General features: G+C 33.3%; 1 protein-coding gene across 1 annotated transcript in view; it reads right to left on the bottom strand.

Moving 5' to 3' along the window:
• Positions 1-20,170, bottom strand: part of LOC149808119 (cilia- and flagella-associated protein 61-like) — a 161,920-nt gene that overhangs the window by 137,536 nt on the left and 4,214 nt on the right. The window contains exons 4-6 of the mRNA XM_089973561.1: positions 16,745-16,871; positions 10,953-11,085; positions 9,414-9,576 (exon numbers count right to left, since the gene is read on the bottom strand). Coding sequence (XP_089829687.1) covers positions 9,414-9,576; positions 10,953-11,085; positions 16,745-16,871 — 423 coding nt within the window. The remainder of the gene's footprint in view (positions 1-9,413; positions 9,577-10,952; positions 11,086-16,744; positions 16,872-20,170) is intronic.

Below are 20,170 nucleotides of genomic sequence, written 5' to 3' on the forward strand. Positions count from 1 at the left end.
TTAACATGAATGCAGTTGTCTGAGTATAATTCAGTTTTTGCTGGCAGTGAGGTCTAACCAATTGAAGTCGCATTTCAAATTTAAGAGTTCGTTGGGGCAAGAATCAAATCCAGAAAGTAGATCTATACATAGAGTCATTAAAGTAGGGCGATGGTTGGACCCGAATAGGGTGTGAATTATTCTCATATCACTTATAGCAGAATAAGCATACCGTGAAGAGACACAATGATCCAGCCAAGAGACAGCATTGTATGAGTCATTGAGATCAGTTAAACTTATTATGTGGTCTACTATAAGTTTTAAGGCAAAGCTCATCTCCAATGGGAGTGTATTTGAGTGCATTAGCATTTCAATCTTCTAGGACATAAACAATTGGAGTATCAGCATTTTTTTACAATAAAATTATTTTTGCATAAATAATCAACAAATTCCCCAAAATTGTCAACAAGATCACAAGCTAAACAGATGTATACAAAATGTAAAGAGGAATCCCGTCTTAATATGAATACCTATTGATCTGGGATCATCGATGTGTTGTACTTCTATAATACTTGCAAGAGATCAACTGTACAGTATAATACCCCAACACCACCATAAGGTCTACCTGTGCAAATGGCATTAGAAGATTCAATCGGTGATGACAGATAGTCCACAGTCAAATAGCCACAACTCTTGTAGAAAACAAATGTCACAATTATTGCATAAAGTTCTTACATTTTGTATATTTCTAGTTACAGAACAAGAATTATAGAAAGAATATGTCAAGTATCCAATATTCATATTTGAGTCCAATACAGTATAATACGGGAACATTAAAGTTTAATTCTGACTCTGACTGTAATCTCTAACCAATGTATTCCTTGGACATGCATCCACGTTCATTATTGGTGATTCTGAAACTGACATACGTATTATACGTTGTATGTAGTTTCTCCAAATGGATTGGTTTAACTCCAGAATAATGCTCAATATGACAGGAAATGTCTGATTTTAGCACATCTGGGGCAGGTCTTGTTATGAATATGCATTGCTGTTTGATTGGACCCACTGTGCACAAATTAGAGGACACAGCCTTTCTTATGATAACACTACCATGCCTTCCAGGAAACTGGAGTGTGGATAATTGTACATCTGTAAACCTATTCCCATATTGCTGATATAGATTTTTATGTGATGTTTACATACAAATACAGCAATACAGAGGTCATTGTTCTGCAGAGAACTAGCAAATTTAGCAAAGATTTATCATTTTCCAAATCACTGTCTGGGGGATTGGTGTCTTCTGAAGAATAGATGCAATTAATTTTAATGCAGTTGTGCTGAGATTTAATTCCCCATCATCTAAATTATTATTATTCTGGGTTTCTGCTGTTGTACCCCATAAAGCAGAGGAGGCCTTATTTACACTATTATGATTCTCATTGCTGTTGGAGTCCATACATTGCATATCATCGTGAACATTAATTTCTTTGTTGACATATATGATTGACTAATCTGTTCTGGATTTGTTTTGCTGCAACTTCAGTTTGCTGTTGAATTCTTATCAAGAACAATGTCAGACTGAGGTGTATTTGAATTGTCAACATGAGTTGGCAATGTACTTTTGATTGTTGAATATGACTGAGTTTGTTCACATTAACGTTGCATTGTATATAAAATCTCCACTGGACTAACTTTAGACGGTTCACTGAACGTTTAACATTTTCCATGTCCTTCAATAAAACTGACATGTCCACATACAGGTGGCAACTTTGATAGATCTAAGGCACAAAAGCTTGGTATGGCAATTATAGTAAATGCAATAATAATAATAACAATAATAATAATAATAAATTAAGTTACATCTGTTTCTGATGACACTGACTACCTTTCATTCAGTTCTCTCTACATGGGCCTGAATGAATTGCTAGTATTTATCATGACACCTTTATTCAATGCACATTACAGTTTGGTGAATCAGGTAGCACACAACTGCTGTGGGTGGAGCAATGAAATATAGAAAAGCCATTGAAAAATGTTGCTATTTTGAAATAATAAAAAAGTATGCCCAAAAATTGTACGTTAAAGTGTTATTTGGAAATGGTTTGGTCTAATGGCAACATAAATGAACCAACCACAAATCGGGATTTTGGTGAAAAGTGAAGCTTATTGCTATAAACCATTTTTTAAGCCAAATTTCAATTTAAAGGGTGTTGGTCATCAAATATTAATTACTCTGTTATGTAAACAGAATTTGTTTTACTTTAAATGCCTTTTAATAGGTCTAAATAGTATTAGTGATCTGTGCCAGGAATTTGAGAAAAAAATTGTGGGTTTTTTCTGCTCTATTAGTACAGTATGTTGACAAGTTCTTTATTAATTATTTTGCAAAGCAAAATATCAAAACAGTGCATACCAATTTTCTAGAAGAGGTTTCTTGTGTACCACAATAACATCATTTTCAAATAAAACAGGAAAAGTTACTTTAATATCAATTTTAAAAAAAATAAATATCAAATTTAAAACCATAAATTTACATGGCCTGTTTACTGAAAACTGATAGACAGATTTTCTGATAGACTGATTTTCATCACAAATGAGACAGAAGATTCTTATGGGATTATTATTCCACAGGACATTTTGCAATTTACTATTATAGTTTTAAGATAATGTATGTCAGCCAATCTTATTACTTTAAGTATATTTAGAAATTCAACAAACAAAATAAGATTTGAAAATAACAGACTGGCTGTATAATTATACTGTGTAAACTGACCCCATACAAACTTAGACAATTATAAATCCCAAATATAATATGCAGACTATCTAGAGCAAACATCTTGAGATCAGTGCTATTTGCTTGCCAAAAATTAATTTTTTCCCAAAAAACTAGAGCTATTACCACAGGATTCATCACAACAGGAAATGCTAACTATAATTTGTTTCATTAAATAAAAACTTGATGGGGACCAAAAATTAGAAGATGGGCATTCAGGGGCCATAACCCCTCTAAATAATTATATGGAATGCTTGAAATCCAACTCCTTCAGAGACTCTTTACTGCAAGCACCCAATGACCAACAAGGGCCATAACCCTGTCCAAAATGGAATAGATGAGAAACATCTAGGTTGTTGAAACAATTCTAACATAAAACTCCATCAGAATATGCTGAATGGTTCTTGACCACCACTGATTGCAAGCAACATCCCATGTAGAAATAGCAAGTTGACTTACAAAAACTATATCAAAAATAGTCAGGATGAGACAAAAGGCATAAAATTTACATGTAGGTCTATGAGACAATTTGTTTGATAAAATTGTATCAGAATATGCTGATTACAAGAAATATTCAAGATTTTCATACTTAAACAAGAATTTGTTCTAGAAGTGGCATGGATTCTGCTCAAAATGGTTAGATGATACTACACCCATAAAAGATATGCAAGTCAATGAGACAATATTCATATCAAATTGCATCAAAATATTCTGAATGGCATTTTGAAAACAGCATCCCACATGAAGATAAGAAGTTTGCTGTCCAGGGCTGTAATTCTAAGCAAAATTGAGTTGGCCCATCAAAAGCAGATCTAGATATGTAAGACAATGTATATAAAGTCAACCTCCTTTTAAATGGTCCCCTAACAACTTGCCACCCACTTTTTATGGCAGTAGTCCCTTGGCACTGACAAGTTTGTGTTCAAAGGTACCCCTCAAGTATGGCTACCCCCCTTTAACAGGCCAGAATTTTAATGCAAAAAATGTCACATTTAATTCTCATAACCAGACATATATAGGGGCTTGCTGATGGAAATCTCAAATACTTGCTGATTTCTAACGCAATCATATTTGTTTCAAAATGCCAGAAATGTATTTAACTTTAATCCACACAAAGATGTATGTAATCAAATTATCCTTACTGCTGTGTGTTCATTAGATGTCAGGTTTTGTCCCTTTCATAACTGCTGGCTATTATTACCATTGATAATTATCAAGCTGACAACAGCAAACAGCTAAGAAGTACAACTCAAGATGATAAGCCCATTTTGTAAACACAGAGCATTTAGCTACAAATCTGTATGATAATAATAATAATAATAATAATAATGCTTTTTTTATAGAGGGTGACTCATTAGTCAAAGACTATTCTCCCTTGAGGTCCTCTTAAGGAGAGTATAACAATGCACATTATATGAAGATACAATAATTACTGTTTATTTTAACATGTTTAGCATTAAAATACTAAATTCCATTATTTATTAGAAACACATACATGCTCATGATATCTCTTCTTAAATACTCTAATATTTTCAGCAGATTTTATATGCAGTGGAAGCTTGTTCCATAGAATTACACCAGATTATTATAAGCTCTTTTTAAATTGCTCTGTTCTTGGTTTTGGTGCTAGAAGGTTTCCATGTGATATTGATCTCAACTAGTATTCTATTGAAAAAGGCCTGAATAAGTCCTGGAGATACTCTGGTGCAGTTCCATGTAGACATTTATATAAAAGAACTGCCTTGTGAAAATCTATCCTGTCATATAATGTGAACCATCTGAGTTCTGTAAATAATGCTTTTGAGGGATGATCAACAGATGCATCTAAAATTACACATGCTGCTTGTTTCTGAAGTTTATTAATCCTGTCAAGCTCAGATTTAGCATAGTTTCCCCATACATTAGAAAAATAATCCATTGTTGGAAGAATATATGACCTGAAATAAAGATTGCAAGTTTCCACAGGTAAATATTTATTGATTCTGCTGAGTTGGGCAATTTTGGATGATATTGTTTTATAAAGTTTATCAATATGGTCATTCCATAATAAATTATTATCTATGGACACACCTACAAGCTTTTTATGTTTGACATTTTCTAACAGATGATTATTTATTGCAAGAGATAGTTTCTGGGTTCCCTGACTTGTGTAGCTTTTGTGACATCCCCAAAATCATACATTTTGTTTTACCTTCATTAATTACCATCCTATTTTGTTGTGCCCAGTTCTGGACTCTAATAAGGTCTGAGTTTAATCTCAATTGGATAACTTCATTATCAGAACTATATGTATACAAGGTTACATCGTCTGCAAACAAATCTGTTTTTTTGGATTCATTAATTAATGGTAGATCATTGATAAAGATGAGGAAGAGGAGAGGGCCTAAAACTGAGCCTTGAGAGACCCCTGAATGAATAGTGCAAGTTTGAGAGCTAATATTGCCAATGCTTGCTAGTTCAGACCTTTGGTTTAGGTATGATCTAAACCAGTTTAAAGAAGCATTGTCGAACCTGTAATAGTTCAACTTTTGCTACAGAATTTCATGATCAACAAGATCAAAGGCTTTCTTGAAGTCAAGGAAAACAATCCCAGTCATATGTCCATTATCCATTTCCTTCAGCCAAAGATCAATTAATTTTGGTAAGTTCTGTTTGGCATGAATGGTACTTTCTAAATCCTGATTGTGTTTTATGAAATAGAGAGTATGTTTCAAAAATTCATAGAACAGAATGGCTACATGCTTTTCAAAAAATTTTGACAATACAGGTAGAATTAATATTGGTCTGTAATCCCCTGGATCCTCCTTTTCTCCTTTCTTAAAGATATGTGTAACCTTTGCACATTTCAGTGTTTCTGGAAAATGACCACTGATTATACTTTAGTTTATGATATGCATTTGTAACTTTGTTATTACTGGTGCAGCAGTTTTAAGAATTCACCTTAATTAACACATCAAAAACATCAGCTTACTAACAATAGCTACTGAAAAATAATTATCATCAGGAATCTTAGGTCTTATAAATAACAGAAGAGCATCAAGTTCAATTGGGTTGTTAGTCTGGTTCTGAATACTGTTACTGGAGATACCTATGAAGAAATTGTTGAACATTTCCACAATGTCTTGTACAGATGTATCATCATTTTGCTTAAGTCTAAGGGGGAAGACAAATGTTCTTGGGTGGGTTCAGCTCTTTTAGATGCTTTCACAATGTCTTGATGCTCTTACTTTCATCAATAGCCTGTTTATAGTAGTTCTCTTTTGCCGTATCTATCAGTTGCTTAGTTTTATTCCTCCACTTTCTATAGCTTCTCATGTCTTTTTCTTGTGGAAAGTATCTCTTAGGTGCCTATCCTCACTGATCTCAGGGGTAATCCACTTGGGTGTAATTTGGTGTCTAACCCTTTTTGTTTTAATTGGGGTATGCTTGTCTAAGGCTGCATTGAACATCCGAAACCATTTGTCTAAGGCAGCATTGACATCAGCTCTATTGCAGACTGAATGGAAGGGTTTGTAAACTAAATCATTTAAGAACATTTCCTCATCAGACTGTTTAAATTCCCTATATTGTATTTCAATGTGTTGACCATTTTTAGATGATTTTGGAACATGTCTAGTTATACAGACTGGGTAGTGGTCACTCAGTGCATACACTGGCACATTAATTTCACTTATGTTTTCAGGTTTATTAGTATAGACATGGTCAATGAATGATAGTAGCACTTTTATCTGTTACTTTAGTTGTGGTGTTAATTGAATAAAGTTGTAAGTTTGAAAATTACTTATCCATGTTAATGGTGGAGTTTTCATGTAGTCAATGTTAAAATCACCTAATATGATAGTTCTTAAATCGTCCTTTAGTAATGCTTTTTGAATTTGCACCTCCAATCTATCAATCCAGTCAGCTCTCGAACTAGGTGGCCTGTAAACTGAACATAAGAGTATTGGCTTTGATTGGGCAAGTGTTATTTTGATCCAGATCCTCTCTACCCCAGTAGTCTCTCGATCAACATGTCTGTTATAACTAATGGAACTGTCTACGTAGAGAAGAATACCCCCACCCCCATGGATTCCTTATCTTTTCTTTCAAAGCTGAACCCCTGTATTTGGAGAGCCAAATCATCAGTAACATCAAAAAGAAAGGTTTCACATAGACCTAGAATACTGACTGATCTAGTTTGCTGTAATATTAGTTTTATCTCATACAGTTTAGGGATGATGTGTTGAATATTTAGGTTGATTACTTGCAGACCTCCTTTGAGGAGGCCAAAGACATGACAATTTTGATTAGAGGATTGAATTTCAGACAAGGTGGTATGCAATGTATTGTTTTTAGACTGGACAGATTTCTTTTCATCACCTTGATTATTTACATAAACACATGAAGATAACATACAAGATCCATCTGTTGTAATGTTGCCAAAGCAGGAATAAGTTGTTGCAAAAAGAGCAAAATGTCATTAGTGAGTGTGAGTTTAGAAGTGAAAGCATGTCTAATAAACACAATGGGGTAGACTTCTTGGATCACTACTAAGAAATTTGATGTCAGAAAGATTCAAATAAACATTGCTACACAGTGCATTCTGCAGCAGTGGGAAAATGAAATGGACAGAGAATGCTAGTTACAGCCAGATGTTTGATTGGGATGGTTTTCAAATTGCTTGCTCCAAGATTAATGGTCATTTATTTTGACTAGCATTAATAATTCAAATGACAGAACCAGGACATCAAATCAGCCAATTCTGAAATTTTAGCTTCTAAACCAGTAGATATTTATAAGCATAAATTTTACAGATTTAAGGGGACTGAAAAACAAAACAAGTGCATTTTTTTGTCCATAATATGCATTCTCAATAATGACACTGAACTTCTGATTCCTACGCATATTTTCAGTTTTTCTATCCCACTGGAGGCTAGGACCTGAGTTACAATGTGTGTTGTTTTTGTACACTTGTATGAAAATTATGGGTGATTTCTGAGTCTGGAAACATAATGTTAACCAGTTTATTAAAATGATCTGCAGTACAGAATGGTAAATTGTGCTCTGTCACAAAATTTTCAAACAAAGTCCCTACAAGTGCTTTTGATCCAGTCTCAAGCAAGGTCTTCAAAGTGGGACGGTTTGCTATAGAAGAATCATTGTTCCATGCCTATTTGATTAGTGATAAAAAATTTCCCTCCATATATAAAATCATAAAATTCACTTTTTTAAAACACACAATTCAAACTCTTTGCTACTCACCTGCAGACACTTAAACTATTATTTCCAAGCATTGCTGAACTGTGTGAAAAATGCATTAGCTGGTGGTGTTTTAGCATAGGCAGAAAGTGAATGTTCCAGCATTATCATATAAACTGACCATAAAGGATAACAGCTACCATTAAATATTTCTCTTCAAATAATTTAAATCTGTAAGTGTTTCTGCTGAAATCAATTTTCAGTTGGTCTCTCCTTTTTATCTAACCTCCACAAAAAATAAGTTGATTTTCAATCCAAAACTCTAGAGCCATCATAGACCACTCCTGGTCTCTTTATTACTTAAAACACCTAAGAAAATCATCCTTTCTTTGACTTTAACTCTCCAGAAACAGAAGGGTGAATTATTTACAGACTGCCGTTCAACAACAGTTATCATGTATACACAGTTCATAATCTAACCACTCGGCAAACATCATTGCAAGGAACAGTTCCAGTCACCCAGTTGATGGGAGCTGGTTTTCTGTAATATGTGCATGGAACAAGTAATAATCCAATATTTATTTATTTTTTTACATATTTACAAAAAATATTTTAGTTTTCAAATCAATAGATTTCAACTCTCAAACAGTACATACGGCAGAGTCCATAACATGCAACTGATTTTTAAATGAAATTATTAAATATTTAAAAATCAGTTATGCTTCTCTTGGTTGCAAAGTAGTTGTACTCATATTGTTGTAATTCCTATCTAGAAATGTCATCTCAAACATAAGACTGTGTTCCTTATGCAGAAGGGATGGTATTAGAAAAGGAGCACCATAATACCAAACTACATCAGAATATGTTAAATGATTCCTGAACTATGCTGATTACAAGAACCTACTGTAGTAGAAATTTAGCATTGATGTAAAAAAAAAAGCAATAACAACGTTAAAACAGGACCAGAAAAGACAAAACCCTTGAAAGGTACATCTAACAGGCAATTCACCTCCAAATGGCATCAAACTATGTGGCAGGGTTGCAGATCTAAGATGGTTACAAAATGTCTGAACAGACAGACAGAGAAATATACAATCCGTCAGACAGATAAAGTGATTACTACAGCACTGCTCTATTGCAATGTCAGGCTCTAACAAGAAAAAATAATATAAATAAAAACAAATTTACAATCATAAATTTATTGTCAATCTAGCAAGACATCTTCAACCAAAAATTCATAACTTACAACTTACAAATTATGAACAATGAGCAATTTGCAAAAATTATATGTCATTCACAATTACACTAAATCTATTTCATTCATTCAAAAATTACACAGAATATATTGATACTTAATAACCTGTAAAATTCCAAAATGCATCATCCAAGAAAACAATCATGTACTTGAATTAAAACTTTATACCAGAACTCTATTTTAAAATATTTTGACCAATTCTACCTGCTATCCATGCATACTTACTTTCTTCTTTTGGGGGAGGTGTTGGTGTCTTTGGTGGTGTAGTCATATCATCTGGGTGAGGTTTCTGGAGTCCATGGAATGGTCCCAGTTCAAAACACTCATTCAAAAGTTTGTAATTCACATCTGAGCTGATGCTCATAAATCCATAGGCTGTCCCATCAACCTGATCAAAACAAAGTGATATGGACTAAGTACAGGGGAAATAACTGGTTAAGTTGTTCTTTCTCACTCTCTCTTTGTTGGAATGCTATTTCATTATTTTTTTAAAATTTTCTTTCTAATGTGTATCACTGGTAGATATACAATATCTACATGAGGATAACCACATCCTGTACCCACTAGTAAGTTTCCAATCTTATTCAAGACAATACCACCACCATTTCTGACTCACATAAAGACTACATGCAAGTGTATTTATTTGACCATGACATCCCAAGGTGGGCCAATTCATTCTAAATGACTTCCACTCACAAAACAGTAAAATAAATTATTATCTTATCAAACTTAAAAATTATAAGTCTACATGATTTTTTCACACTTACATCAAAAGATTTTGTCACATTCATGCAATATTGAAAAGGTTACCATATCCTGGACATCTTTCATGCTGTCTAGCATGTGTTGAATTTCTAATTATGGAAAATTGTCAGATTATACATTTTCACAATATGCAGAAATAAGGTTCATCATTATTTACTCCAGAAGGATTAAATTTCTCTGAGTTTTGACAATGTATATCTAAACAGTGTGCTTTTTTTCTCGAATGAGGGCTGTGGAATTAATGCCTTTAGTACCTGATTTCTGTCATGATTCTAAGAAGTAAACAATATGTTTACTTGAATGTGAGTTCAAGACCTGGTCTTGTTTATGAATTAAACCAGGTTTTTCTAACAGAAATCTATAACATCACAAGTCAAGTGAAATTTCTATAGAGAGGTTTGATAAACAAATTTGTTTCATTCCTGTTTTATAACCAGTGTGTGATATCTCTTATAGCAGTGTTCAGATATGATTCAAGAAGAATTATTTATTTCAATTATTTATTGGAATTACAGTAATCATTTACTTTTTTCTAAAACACTACTTTGGGATTACTGAGGACTCATTCAAAGACATTCTTGATTATGCCACTGTGATTCATCAAGACATTCAATATTATTGGAATTCATTCAGAACATTCTATACTACTGAACTTGTAATAGGACATTTTTAGGATTATTTGGGATTTAATTCACAATACTGTAAGTTTCTTCTTAAATTGTCACCTTTCAACTTAGAAAAATAAATTAATTGTTGAATTTTACTCAGACTGTTTGTTTCCTTTCCTTGCTGTTACATGGCTTAAAGACCATAGAGTTATAACAACACAAAATCTCAAATGTTACAAAGAAAGGTATTGTTGTTACTTTCATTCAGCTTTCTAATTCATGTATTATTAATCACTTGCTCAGTTTTCACTGTCAGCTTTTTGGAACAAAAGGCTATTTCAATGGTAGTGTGGGGTGCTGGGGTTAAGTTTCTACAGAATCTTTGTACTACCTCAGACACCAAACAATTCATCTTCTCATCCTGTGCTTCAATCAGTTCCGACAGGAAATAATCCCCATAAGTCATCTTCAGCATGTCACTGTGGCGGTTAAAAATTGGAGTTAGATCATCATGATCCTCAACACTGAAAGAAGGGAAAAGAGAGAAAACACATCATAATAAAATAGAATTTTTAACTTATAATAATACAAACAATAACAATTGGATGCTGTAGTACACAACTGGATGCTGTAGTAAATTCAATATACATGTCTGATATATAGGTAGATAGTAGAGTAGATGTTTCTAATACATTGGTCACTTGTTAACATTCTCATTTAATGTAGATATGATCAGGAATCCCATTAATATTGCAATATTTAGTTCTGTAATAATTAGGAATAAGGGTCTGGTTTGACTAAACATTAAAATTCCATCTTAAATTTTTTAATTATTTTGCAATAGATTTATATTTATTTTGTGAAAATCTTTCTTATTGCTAAGTTGGACTTGTGTTTTTTTTCAATTAACATTAAGTGTGTATCAAGGATTGAAATACAGTCATAATATTCTGCCATTTCTTAAAATTAGTCCTATTTTTTTTCTCTTGTAGGAAATATTGAGCATTTTCTCAAATATAAATAATTTCTTAAGCTCATTTTTCAATATTAAAAGGACTCCCATGTATAACTTTAAACTAAAAAGTCATTTTTCATCTTCTGTATTATCTCTCACTAAAATCCCAATACAGTTAGAACTAGTAACGATAATGCCAAAATCTCAACTGGATGGCATTTTTTGTAAATTTTATGAAAACTGTGGTGTGTCTATCGAATGGCTGAATGCTACGTCTTCTGATACTGAATGCAAATCTTCAGATTCAAACTAAAACAGAGCCTTTCTGAGATGTCACAAAATCAGTCTTATGTAAGATGACAGGTTATAATTAAGACTTACGCAACCCATCTAATGTTAGACTGCAGATTTAGATCATGACTTTCCAAGCTTGCAGAAAAAGTGCAGTGGGTTAAGTAACCAGTGATGGATTTTAGCTGATGGACTAGCTAGCTAGCTAGCTTTGTAACCAAGGAACTATGCATATAGCCCCAAAAATTGATAATCACTGGTCAAACAATCTAGAATTTGCATCAAAAAATGTTTGTTGTTTTCGTTCCTTTAAATTAAAATATATTTTTTGATGTTTCAAGCAAACTGAATCTTTCTGGCAGACATCAATCTGAGCATGCACAGCCAATTACTTTATGCTAGGATGTACGCATGTCATAGAGGCCTGTCTGGTGATAAGGTAAACATATATCATATGTCTGTATCTCCTTTAAGAGCCACAATTGAATTTTTAACTTAATACAGACCCTCAGAGTAAAGCAGACAATTTTAAAACATATAAGATAGTTTTGCATAATAAGTGGACGGTAAATCTGCATACGCTGTGACAAAGTTCTATTATTTAATTTTTTTATTTTAATTTATGCAATATAATTCTGGAGTGATTATAGAAAAGAAACAAAAATGATTTGATGTGGTTTTCTGATGGATTAATTCATTCTTATGTTAGCCAAAAGATCTGCAAACTAAGCTTTGAAAGAAACTTTAATATCACTGCATGCATAAGTAACTTAATACGTAGTGTGTACCATAAGTAGAAAATCTTTGAAAATTTTCCAGTGCATGCTAGAAAAATGCTTTGAATGCACATAGTGGCCATTGTGAACTGCACTCGTGTTCATGCTTGTTAGTAGGTCGTAACGAGTTCAATGATGACATAAGGATCTCACGATGTTTCATCACTAATAGCAATATAAACAATAGTTTGAGGCAATTGAAGCAAATGGTCTTCTCAATAATTTTATTAGTTAAATATTAAATGTATTTAAATATTTAATCATTGGCTGAACAGTTATGAAGAATTATTTTCAATGTCTATCTTTATATAAGGATCTCTTCTTTAAACATCCAGCCAGATGGTGAGGTCACTTGCATACTTGAGAAATTCTCACAACAGGGCTAATCCATATGAATCAAAATAAGAATTACCACACTGTGTTATTTCATATGCAAACCAATGCGTAAATGGACCAGAAGATAAAGATAAATTGATAATCCCAGTTTCATTTCAACATGACTTCCCCAATGAGGATACTTCGTGAAAATAATAATAATAAAAAGTATCACTTTATTTAAAGAGGGTAACACAATTAGCTAAGAACTAATCTACATTGAGGCCCTCATACAAAGGAATTTATTTATTTTAGCTGTATCTCTGAAGCCATTGGATATATTGAGTTTGAAAGAAGGAAATAGAGTGGGATTTCTAATCTCAACTTGAATACTCTGCAGAGCAAAGTTTCAGAGTACTGGAAACTTTTTTAAATAATTCCTTATTTGGTTTGGGATTTTATACTGTTTGGTAGACATGGATTGCAGGTGGGGAGTATTGCCAGGTAGCCACAGGAATAGTGATTGTAAATATTCAGGAGCACAATTTTTGGATATATTGTACATTAATTTGGCTTTTCTCAAACAGATTTGGTCTTTATTAGGTAATATTTTTAGCTTAACAGCTAAATTTTCCTTGCTTTCTTTCTGAATTGATATTAGCCCAAATGTTCTTTTTTGAAGATGTGCCAGCTTTGCTATGTTTTTATTATCTGAATTACCCCATATTGTATTACAATAGTCTAAATAGGGTTGTATATAACTGTTATAAAATAGTTTTCTGTGCCTTTCAGGAGAAAATATCTTATCTTACTGAGAAGCCATAAACTTGAATTGACTTTTTTACTGATATGTTCAATATGTTCAGTCCATGATAGGTTAGTATCTACCAAAACACCAAGTAGTCTATGACAGACCATTTGCAAATTTTTATCCTTCCATGTCAGACATAATTCATCACTATCAAGATTTGTCCATTTTTGCCGTGTTGAGATAAGTAATATTTTGTTTTACCAGTATTTACCACCATGCCAATATTGCATGTGCACCAGTTGTCCAGTTTGTTTAGGGCATTCTGTAAAGAAATTTCGCGTTCATGCTTTGTGTTTTTGATGTCTGTCAATGTTGTGTCATCTGCATAGAGATCTCTGAAGTGCTTAATTATATAATTTTATGCTAATTTGATCAAGTCAAAGTTGGACAATGGCAACTTTACCTATGTACTATTCTCTGGCCAGCACCATCTATGGATGCTAATAGAAGCCCCTGACTTTTTTTCGTGTCATGGCATGTAATGTGTGGGATAGTGCCTGAGCTAAAAATAGTACGAGAACGCCTCTATGTGCCTGTCTCTGGGGCTTGACCTGTCTGTCAATTATTTTTGACAACACCTTATGACCAGCATACCTATCTATCTATATATATTACTGACATGACCTCATATATGAAAAATCAAAATCACTTCAGGACTGACATGATGCTGACAAATCTCCATGGAATAAGAAACAAGGAATCTGTGTACGATAGTTCACATGATTATTGGAAGACACCACAGCTGAAAAAGAATTCCAAATGGAGGTTTAAATTATGTTAAAACACCCAACAGTTCATCATGCTGATATTTTGTTTTTACAGCACAACCTGGCATATTGTTGCTCATTCAGGTATGCATTAACAGTTGCTGTTATCACCAGCCAATCCAAACAAGCTAAACCAATGACATCCAAAGATTCAACAATTCACAGACAGTAACATACAAATATGTCTAGTACGTTCAAGGACCACTAAGATGGCCAAATCTTTACAGGTGGATCCCAGCAAAGAATTTTTCAGAGCAGTTATGACATTAATGGAACAAACAAACAGGTACAAATTTACTGTGGACATTTCAGCATTAATGTGATCAAGCCATCGCTGAATGATTTAACCATACACATGCAGAACAATTACAGAGATATCAATACACACAAGAAAAGTTAATGTGACCTACATAGAGATCTCGATAAGACTTTCTGCAATCACAGCTGCATTAAATAATGAAATTACATGCACAACTGGGTTAAAGATCACGGAATAGAAAAAATATCAATAGCGCCTATACCTGTACATTGTGCACAGGTCATGTGGTTGGGGAAAATTAACCTATAACAGGTCATAATGCTGTGATAAGATTTTTATGTGTGGATGCAGAACTCGAAAGGTGTTGTTTAGAGAGCTACAATTTTTAACCTAACCATGCATGCACTCTCCCATGTAAACTGTTGAATGCATGCACTCTCCCATGTAAACTGTTGAATGCATGCACTCTCCCATGTAAACTGTTGAATGCATGCACTCTCCCATGTAAACTGTTGAATGCATGCACTCTCCCATGTAAACTGTTGAACGCATGCACTCTCCCATGTAAACTGTTGAACGCATGCACTCTCCCATGTAAACTGTTGAATGCATGAACTTTCCCATGTAAACTGTTGAATGCATGCATTCTCCCATGTAAACTGTTGAATGCATGCACTCTCCCATGTAAACTGTTGAATGCATGCATTCTCCCATGTAAACTGTTGAATGCATGCACTCTCCCATGTAAACTGTTGAATATATGCACTCTCCCACGTAAACTGTTGAATGCATGCACTCTCCCATGTAAACTGTTGAATGCATGCACTCTTCCATGTAAACTGTTGAATGCATGAACTCTCCCATGTAAACTGTTGAATGCATGCACTCTCCCATGTAAACTGTTGAATACATGCACTCTCCCATGTAAACTGTTGAATGCATGCACTCTCCCATGTAAACTGTTGAATCAGCAGCATGACACTGATATACTATGTAACAACCATAATGTTGGTTTGAGGAATTGCATGTGATGATGTAGAACAAAGTGGTTTCATGACTCTGCTAGCAAAAATGGAGGATGAGTTGCTTAGGATTTTTTATTGTAAAAGGGGGGGGGGTAACTAACAGCTTTTGAGACTGCGTTTAGACTTAATACAAGCTTGTTAATAACACATGTACTCTGTACCTTACTGCGTGCATTATTTGGAGAAAATTAATTATTATGAAAATTTAATATTTTTTAAAATCCTATGATTTATTTTAAAAAATATATTTTGCCAGGAATCATGGCTAAAATTCAGGATTTTCCTGGGCAATCAGGCGCTATGACATGTATGACATGGTATTAATTCAGATCAAGCCAGACTGATAGGGATGACACATTCAGATTGATATTGATCATGTATGTCTGTTTGATAAAAGACTTAACGAGTCTGTCTTAAACAGAATAGCATAATTAGATTTGCCAAACCAATAATTAATATGGCAATGAAAATTTTGATTGCACTATCTGATATATAATAAAATTCAGATACTGAATGGATTAGCCTATCCAAAATCAGATAGCATTTTCATCAACACTAACTGATCATATATAGCAGACTGAGATTAAGACTTACAGTCTGTCTGACAGACTGAGATTAAGACTTATGGTCTGTCTGACAGGCTAAGATTTAGACATTTTAATCCTGTTTGACATATGACAAACTGAGACTCAGAGTTTAAAAGCCTGTTTGACCTGTGATGTATTGAGATATTGATATATTAGGCCTGTTTGACATATGATATTTTAATATATTGATTTATTAAGCCTGTTTGATATGATATAACTCAAAAGTTTATATCTGACATGATATAACAGAATCAGATTTAGATTCTCCAAGCTTTTTTTCATGAGATGGTAGGCTAAATTCAGACTTTTCAGACCTGTTTGACATGATACAATAGACCGAGTTTAAGACTTAACAAGTCAGTTTGACATGATAAAGATGGTGGGGATTCAGACATACCGAGCATGCCTGATATGAAGAACAGGGACATGTTTGTGTCTATGACACACAAAAATGGCACATTCTAATGGTCCTGAGGCTGTTTCTCCTTTGTTCATTGGCTTGAAAATGTCAGCAATCTCAGCCTCTGTTGATAGAAATAAATCTGTACAATTCATTTTGTCAATAATCATGATAGAATGTATATACTATTGTTGGAAATATGTTAGCTTAGTATATATTAAAACTTTGTAGTCAGTCTTTGTTTTGCATGTACTCTTTGAATATGCATCATTCATATAGACGCTTCTTTATCAGAACAAGCCATAGACATTAGACTGTTGATTTATTAAATAATAATACAAATAATTTTAGTATCTAAGCTATTATATCCTAGGATCTACCATAATATAAAAAATATGCATCCTACAAACATATGTGTGAGGCTTAGTAGAGTAATAAAAGGTTCTATCCATAAAGTTCCATGTAAGTGTTGGCATCAATGATTTATGTGGTGTAAGATTTTGAATTCCTACACAAATACAAATTAAATCATTTTACATTTGAAAAATTGCACAGAGATAACCACGCCTACTAATTACGGAAAACAGTTGTGTTTTTTTAAACAAAGCTATTCATTTTAATATTCAATCACTTTGTTACATTTAAATTTTTTGGTACAAGTGAAAATTTCATTAAAATCATTTGAAAGACAGTAAAGTTAAAATGGTGTGAATTGATACACATTATATAGCAGAAATTGCCAAAGTGATAAACCATGATTTGGCAAAGGTGCTTTACAGTTTGCAAAGCTTAGCACAACATACATTATTATGTAATAAATCAAACAGAGCAGACCATTGGAATGCTGAATAAACAATGCTTTCACAGTTTGTGGCCGCTACTGAAGTGGAACTTGAAGATCTGAGATTCATCAAGGGATATATATGCACAGAGACAATACTCCCTGACTGTCTATATACTGTCTAGTGGCACACTTTTCATATGCGAATGACGGTCCTACATGGTGAGTTTACATCATGTGTTGATAGTTTCAATTGACTATTAAAAAACAGGTGGCGCCCAGTCAAGAATGAATTCCTTTAGAAGAGATACAAGTTATCTTGCTTCTCATTTCATTAGGGTCAGGGATCATACAATATTTAAATCTTGTCTGTAAAGGCAGGCAAAGTTTCACTTCATGGATCACAAGGAATAGGCATCTATGGTGTTTTTTCAATTTCCTATTCTTCTCAGACTGTCTTTTTATCTCAATGAATTGAACAACTGGTTAAACGAGATATTATTTTTAAAGCATGAACATCTTCTTCCAAGCCTAATTTAAACAAAATGGTAGACATAGAATCAGTACTCTGTGAGCTGTCCAACAGTAGTGAAATTATTGTTTTGTCATGGTGCACAAAACAAACTAACATCACTTATTATTTTAAGTCAGTGATGATTTCATTTAAAGGATAGATTAAAGTAAGCAGTAATCTTGTCAGGAATATAAATCTGGAGATAATAACAAACAGTATATGCATTTTTGATGATTTTGATCAATAGCGCACATAGAACACTAATACTGCTATTAATAGTAATAATAACAACAGGGCTGAGCAAATCCCATAGCCCGACGTCCCGGACTAGTCATTTTTGAAGTCGGACAAGTAAAATTTTCCAAGTCGCTAGTTAAGGACAAGTGTTTTTAAAAAAAGTCGGGATAGTCCTTATTTTCGTGCTTTAATCACTATACCTGCCTTTATTTGGCCAATCATGCCCTCTGGGCATACTGAATACTTGATTCTACCCCTCTTCGTGTATACATTTACATCCTTTTACCGCTTGACTGCATATTGGGCTAAGCGACCAAATTATCGGCAAATCAAAACACGTCAAACAAAAGAAAGCCAGTATGATCAATTAGCAGTGTTGTAAGCGGTTTTGTTGCAATGAGTTTACTTCTAGATCATAATGAGCGGCTCACTATGATTTTAATCCAGCAAGTCAGTGTAATTAAATTAATGAAAGGTACTTTACCGACATCAGTGTTGGTTTCCTTTATGAACTGATTAAATGACAGTAATGATTCTTTAATTAAAATTGATTATACAGATGATTAACTTCCATGTGCGATATTGTCTTTGAAGCAAAACAATTACGCTAATTAATGAGCTGTTTCAGTTCGTATTTAAAAGAGAAAATTGATGTTATGATCACTTTAGAAGTAGTTGTCAAGCAAGCTGATAGTTACTCTGTGGATAAAATGAGTTTGCTAAATTATTTTCGCAAGTAAGGTAATAACGGCGATTCAGCGAAGGTAAATTTGTTTTAAAAAATGGAGGGATAAAACATAAGATGGATACTGAGTGTGCAGTAGCTATTTCTGAGTGTGAACGAGGATTTAGTTCAATGAACTTAATCAAGACTTTTTTAAGGAATTCCTTAAGCCAAAAGAGTTTACAAATGCTAATGAACATTTCTGCAAATGGACCAAAGCTTGAGGACTTTAACAAAGACACAGCTATCAACTGCTGGCTTATTGCTGGTGCAGGTGGCAGACATATACATGGACATATTTTAAAATCCATCAGCTAAAACATATATACATGAACCTGAAGAAGCCAAATGTATAACAACCAATGTCTTGAAAAATTAAATTCTTTTAAGAAATAATTATGTTGTATATCGTTTTGTTTGTTTTTTCTATGGATTAAGCACATACGTCTCATCAAATTTCGGCAAGTGATTACCATTTTGGGACCAGTGAAAAATAAGGTGGGACTAGTGATGAGTAAGGTGGGACTAGTGAAGAGAAAGGTGGGACTAGTGAATTTTTTGAAACCACTTGTCCTGGACTAGTGGTTAAAAAAAAATTGCTCAGACCTGAACAATAACAATAACAAGAACAATAATGACATTTGGTGCATGAAAAATGCTCAAAAACCAATTTTAAAAAATGAACCTGTGTACAAAGGTTAGATTTGCATTTTCTGTGGGTGGCTGCTACTGACAGAATTGACTGTATGTATAAACATGTATTAATTTTGCATTTTCCATGTGTAGCCAATATTGACAGGTTTATTGTATGCATATATATATCAAAGGTGAATATGTCCATGTGCCAGTTCATATACAAAAATAAATTCAACTGGATATTATCTTTATTGCTTCAAGCATGTTTGCATCATCATATAATGTACCCACATAAAAAGGATGTATTATGATGATGCAAAAGTGCTTGAAGGAATAACAGATGAACATAACTTAAATCCTGTCAAAGAGATATATATATATATATATATATATATATATATATATATATATATATATATATATATATATATATATATATATATATGTAGTGAAACTTCTCAAAACTTAAACCTCGGAATACTGGAATGGAATCCCCTCAGGACTGACATTTCTTTGGAGTCTCTGATTTTT

Source organism: Sinohyriopsis cumingii, chromosome 1 (assembly GCF_028554795.1).
Source record: "Sinohyriopsis cumingii isolate HCF-2022 chromosome 1, ASM2855479v2, whole genome shotgun sequence".
NCBI lineage: Eukaryota > Metazoa > Mollusca > Bivalvia > Unionida > Unionidae > Sinohyriopsis > Sinohyriopsis cumingii.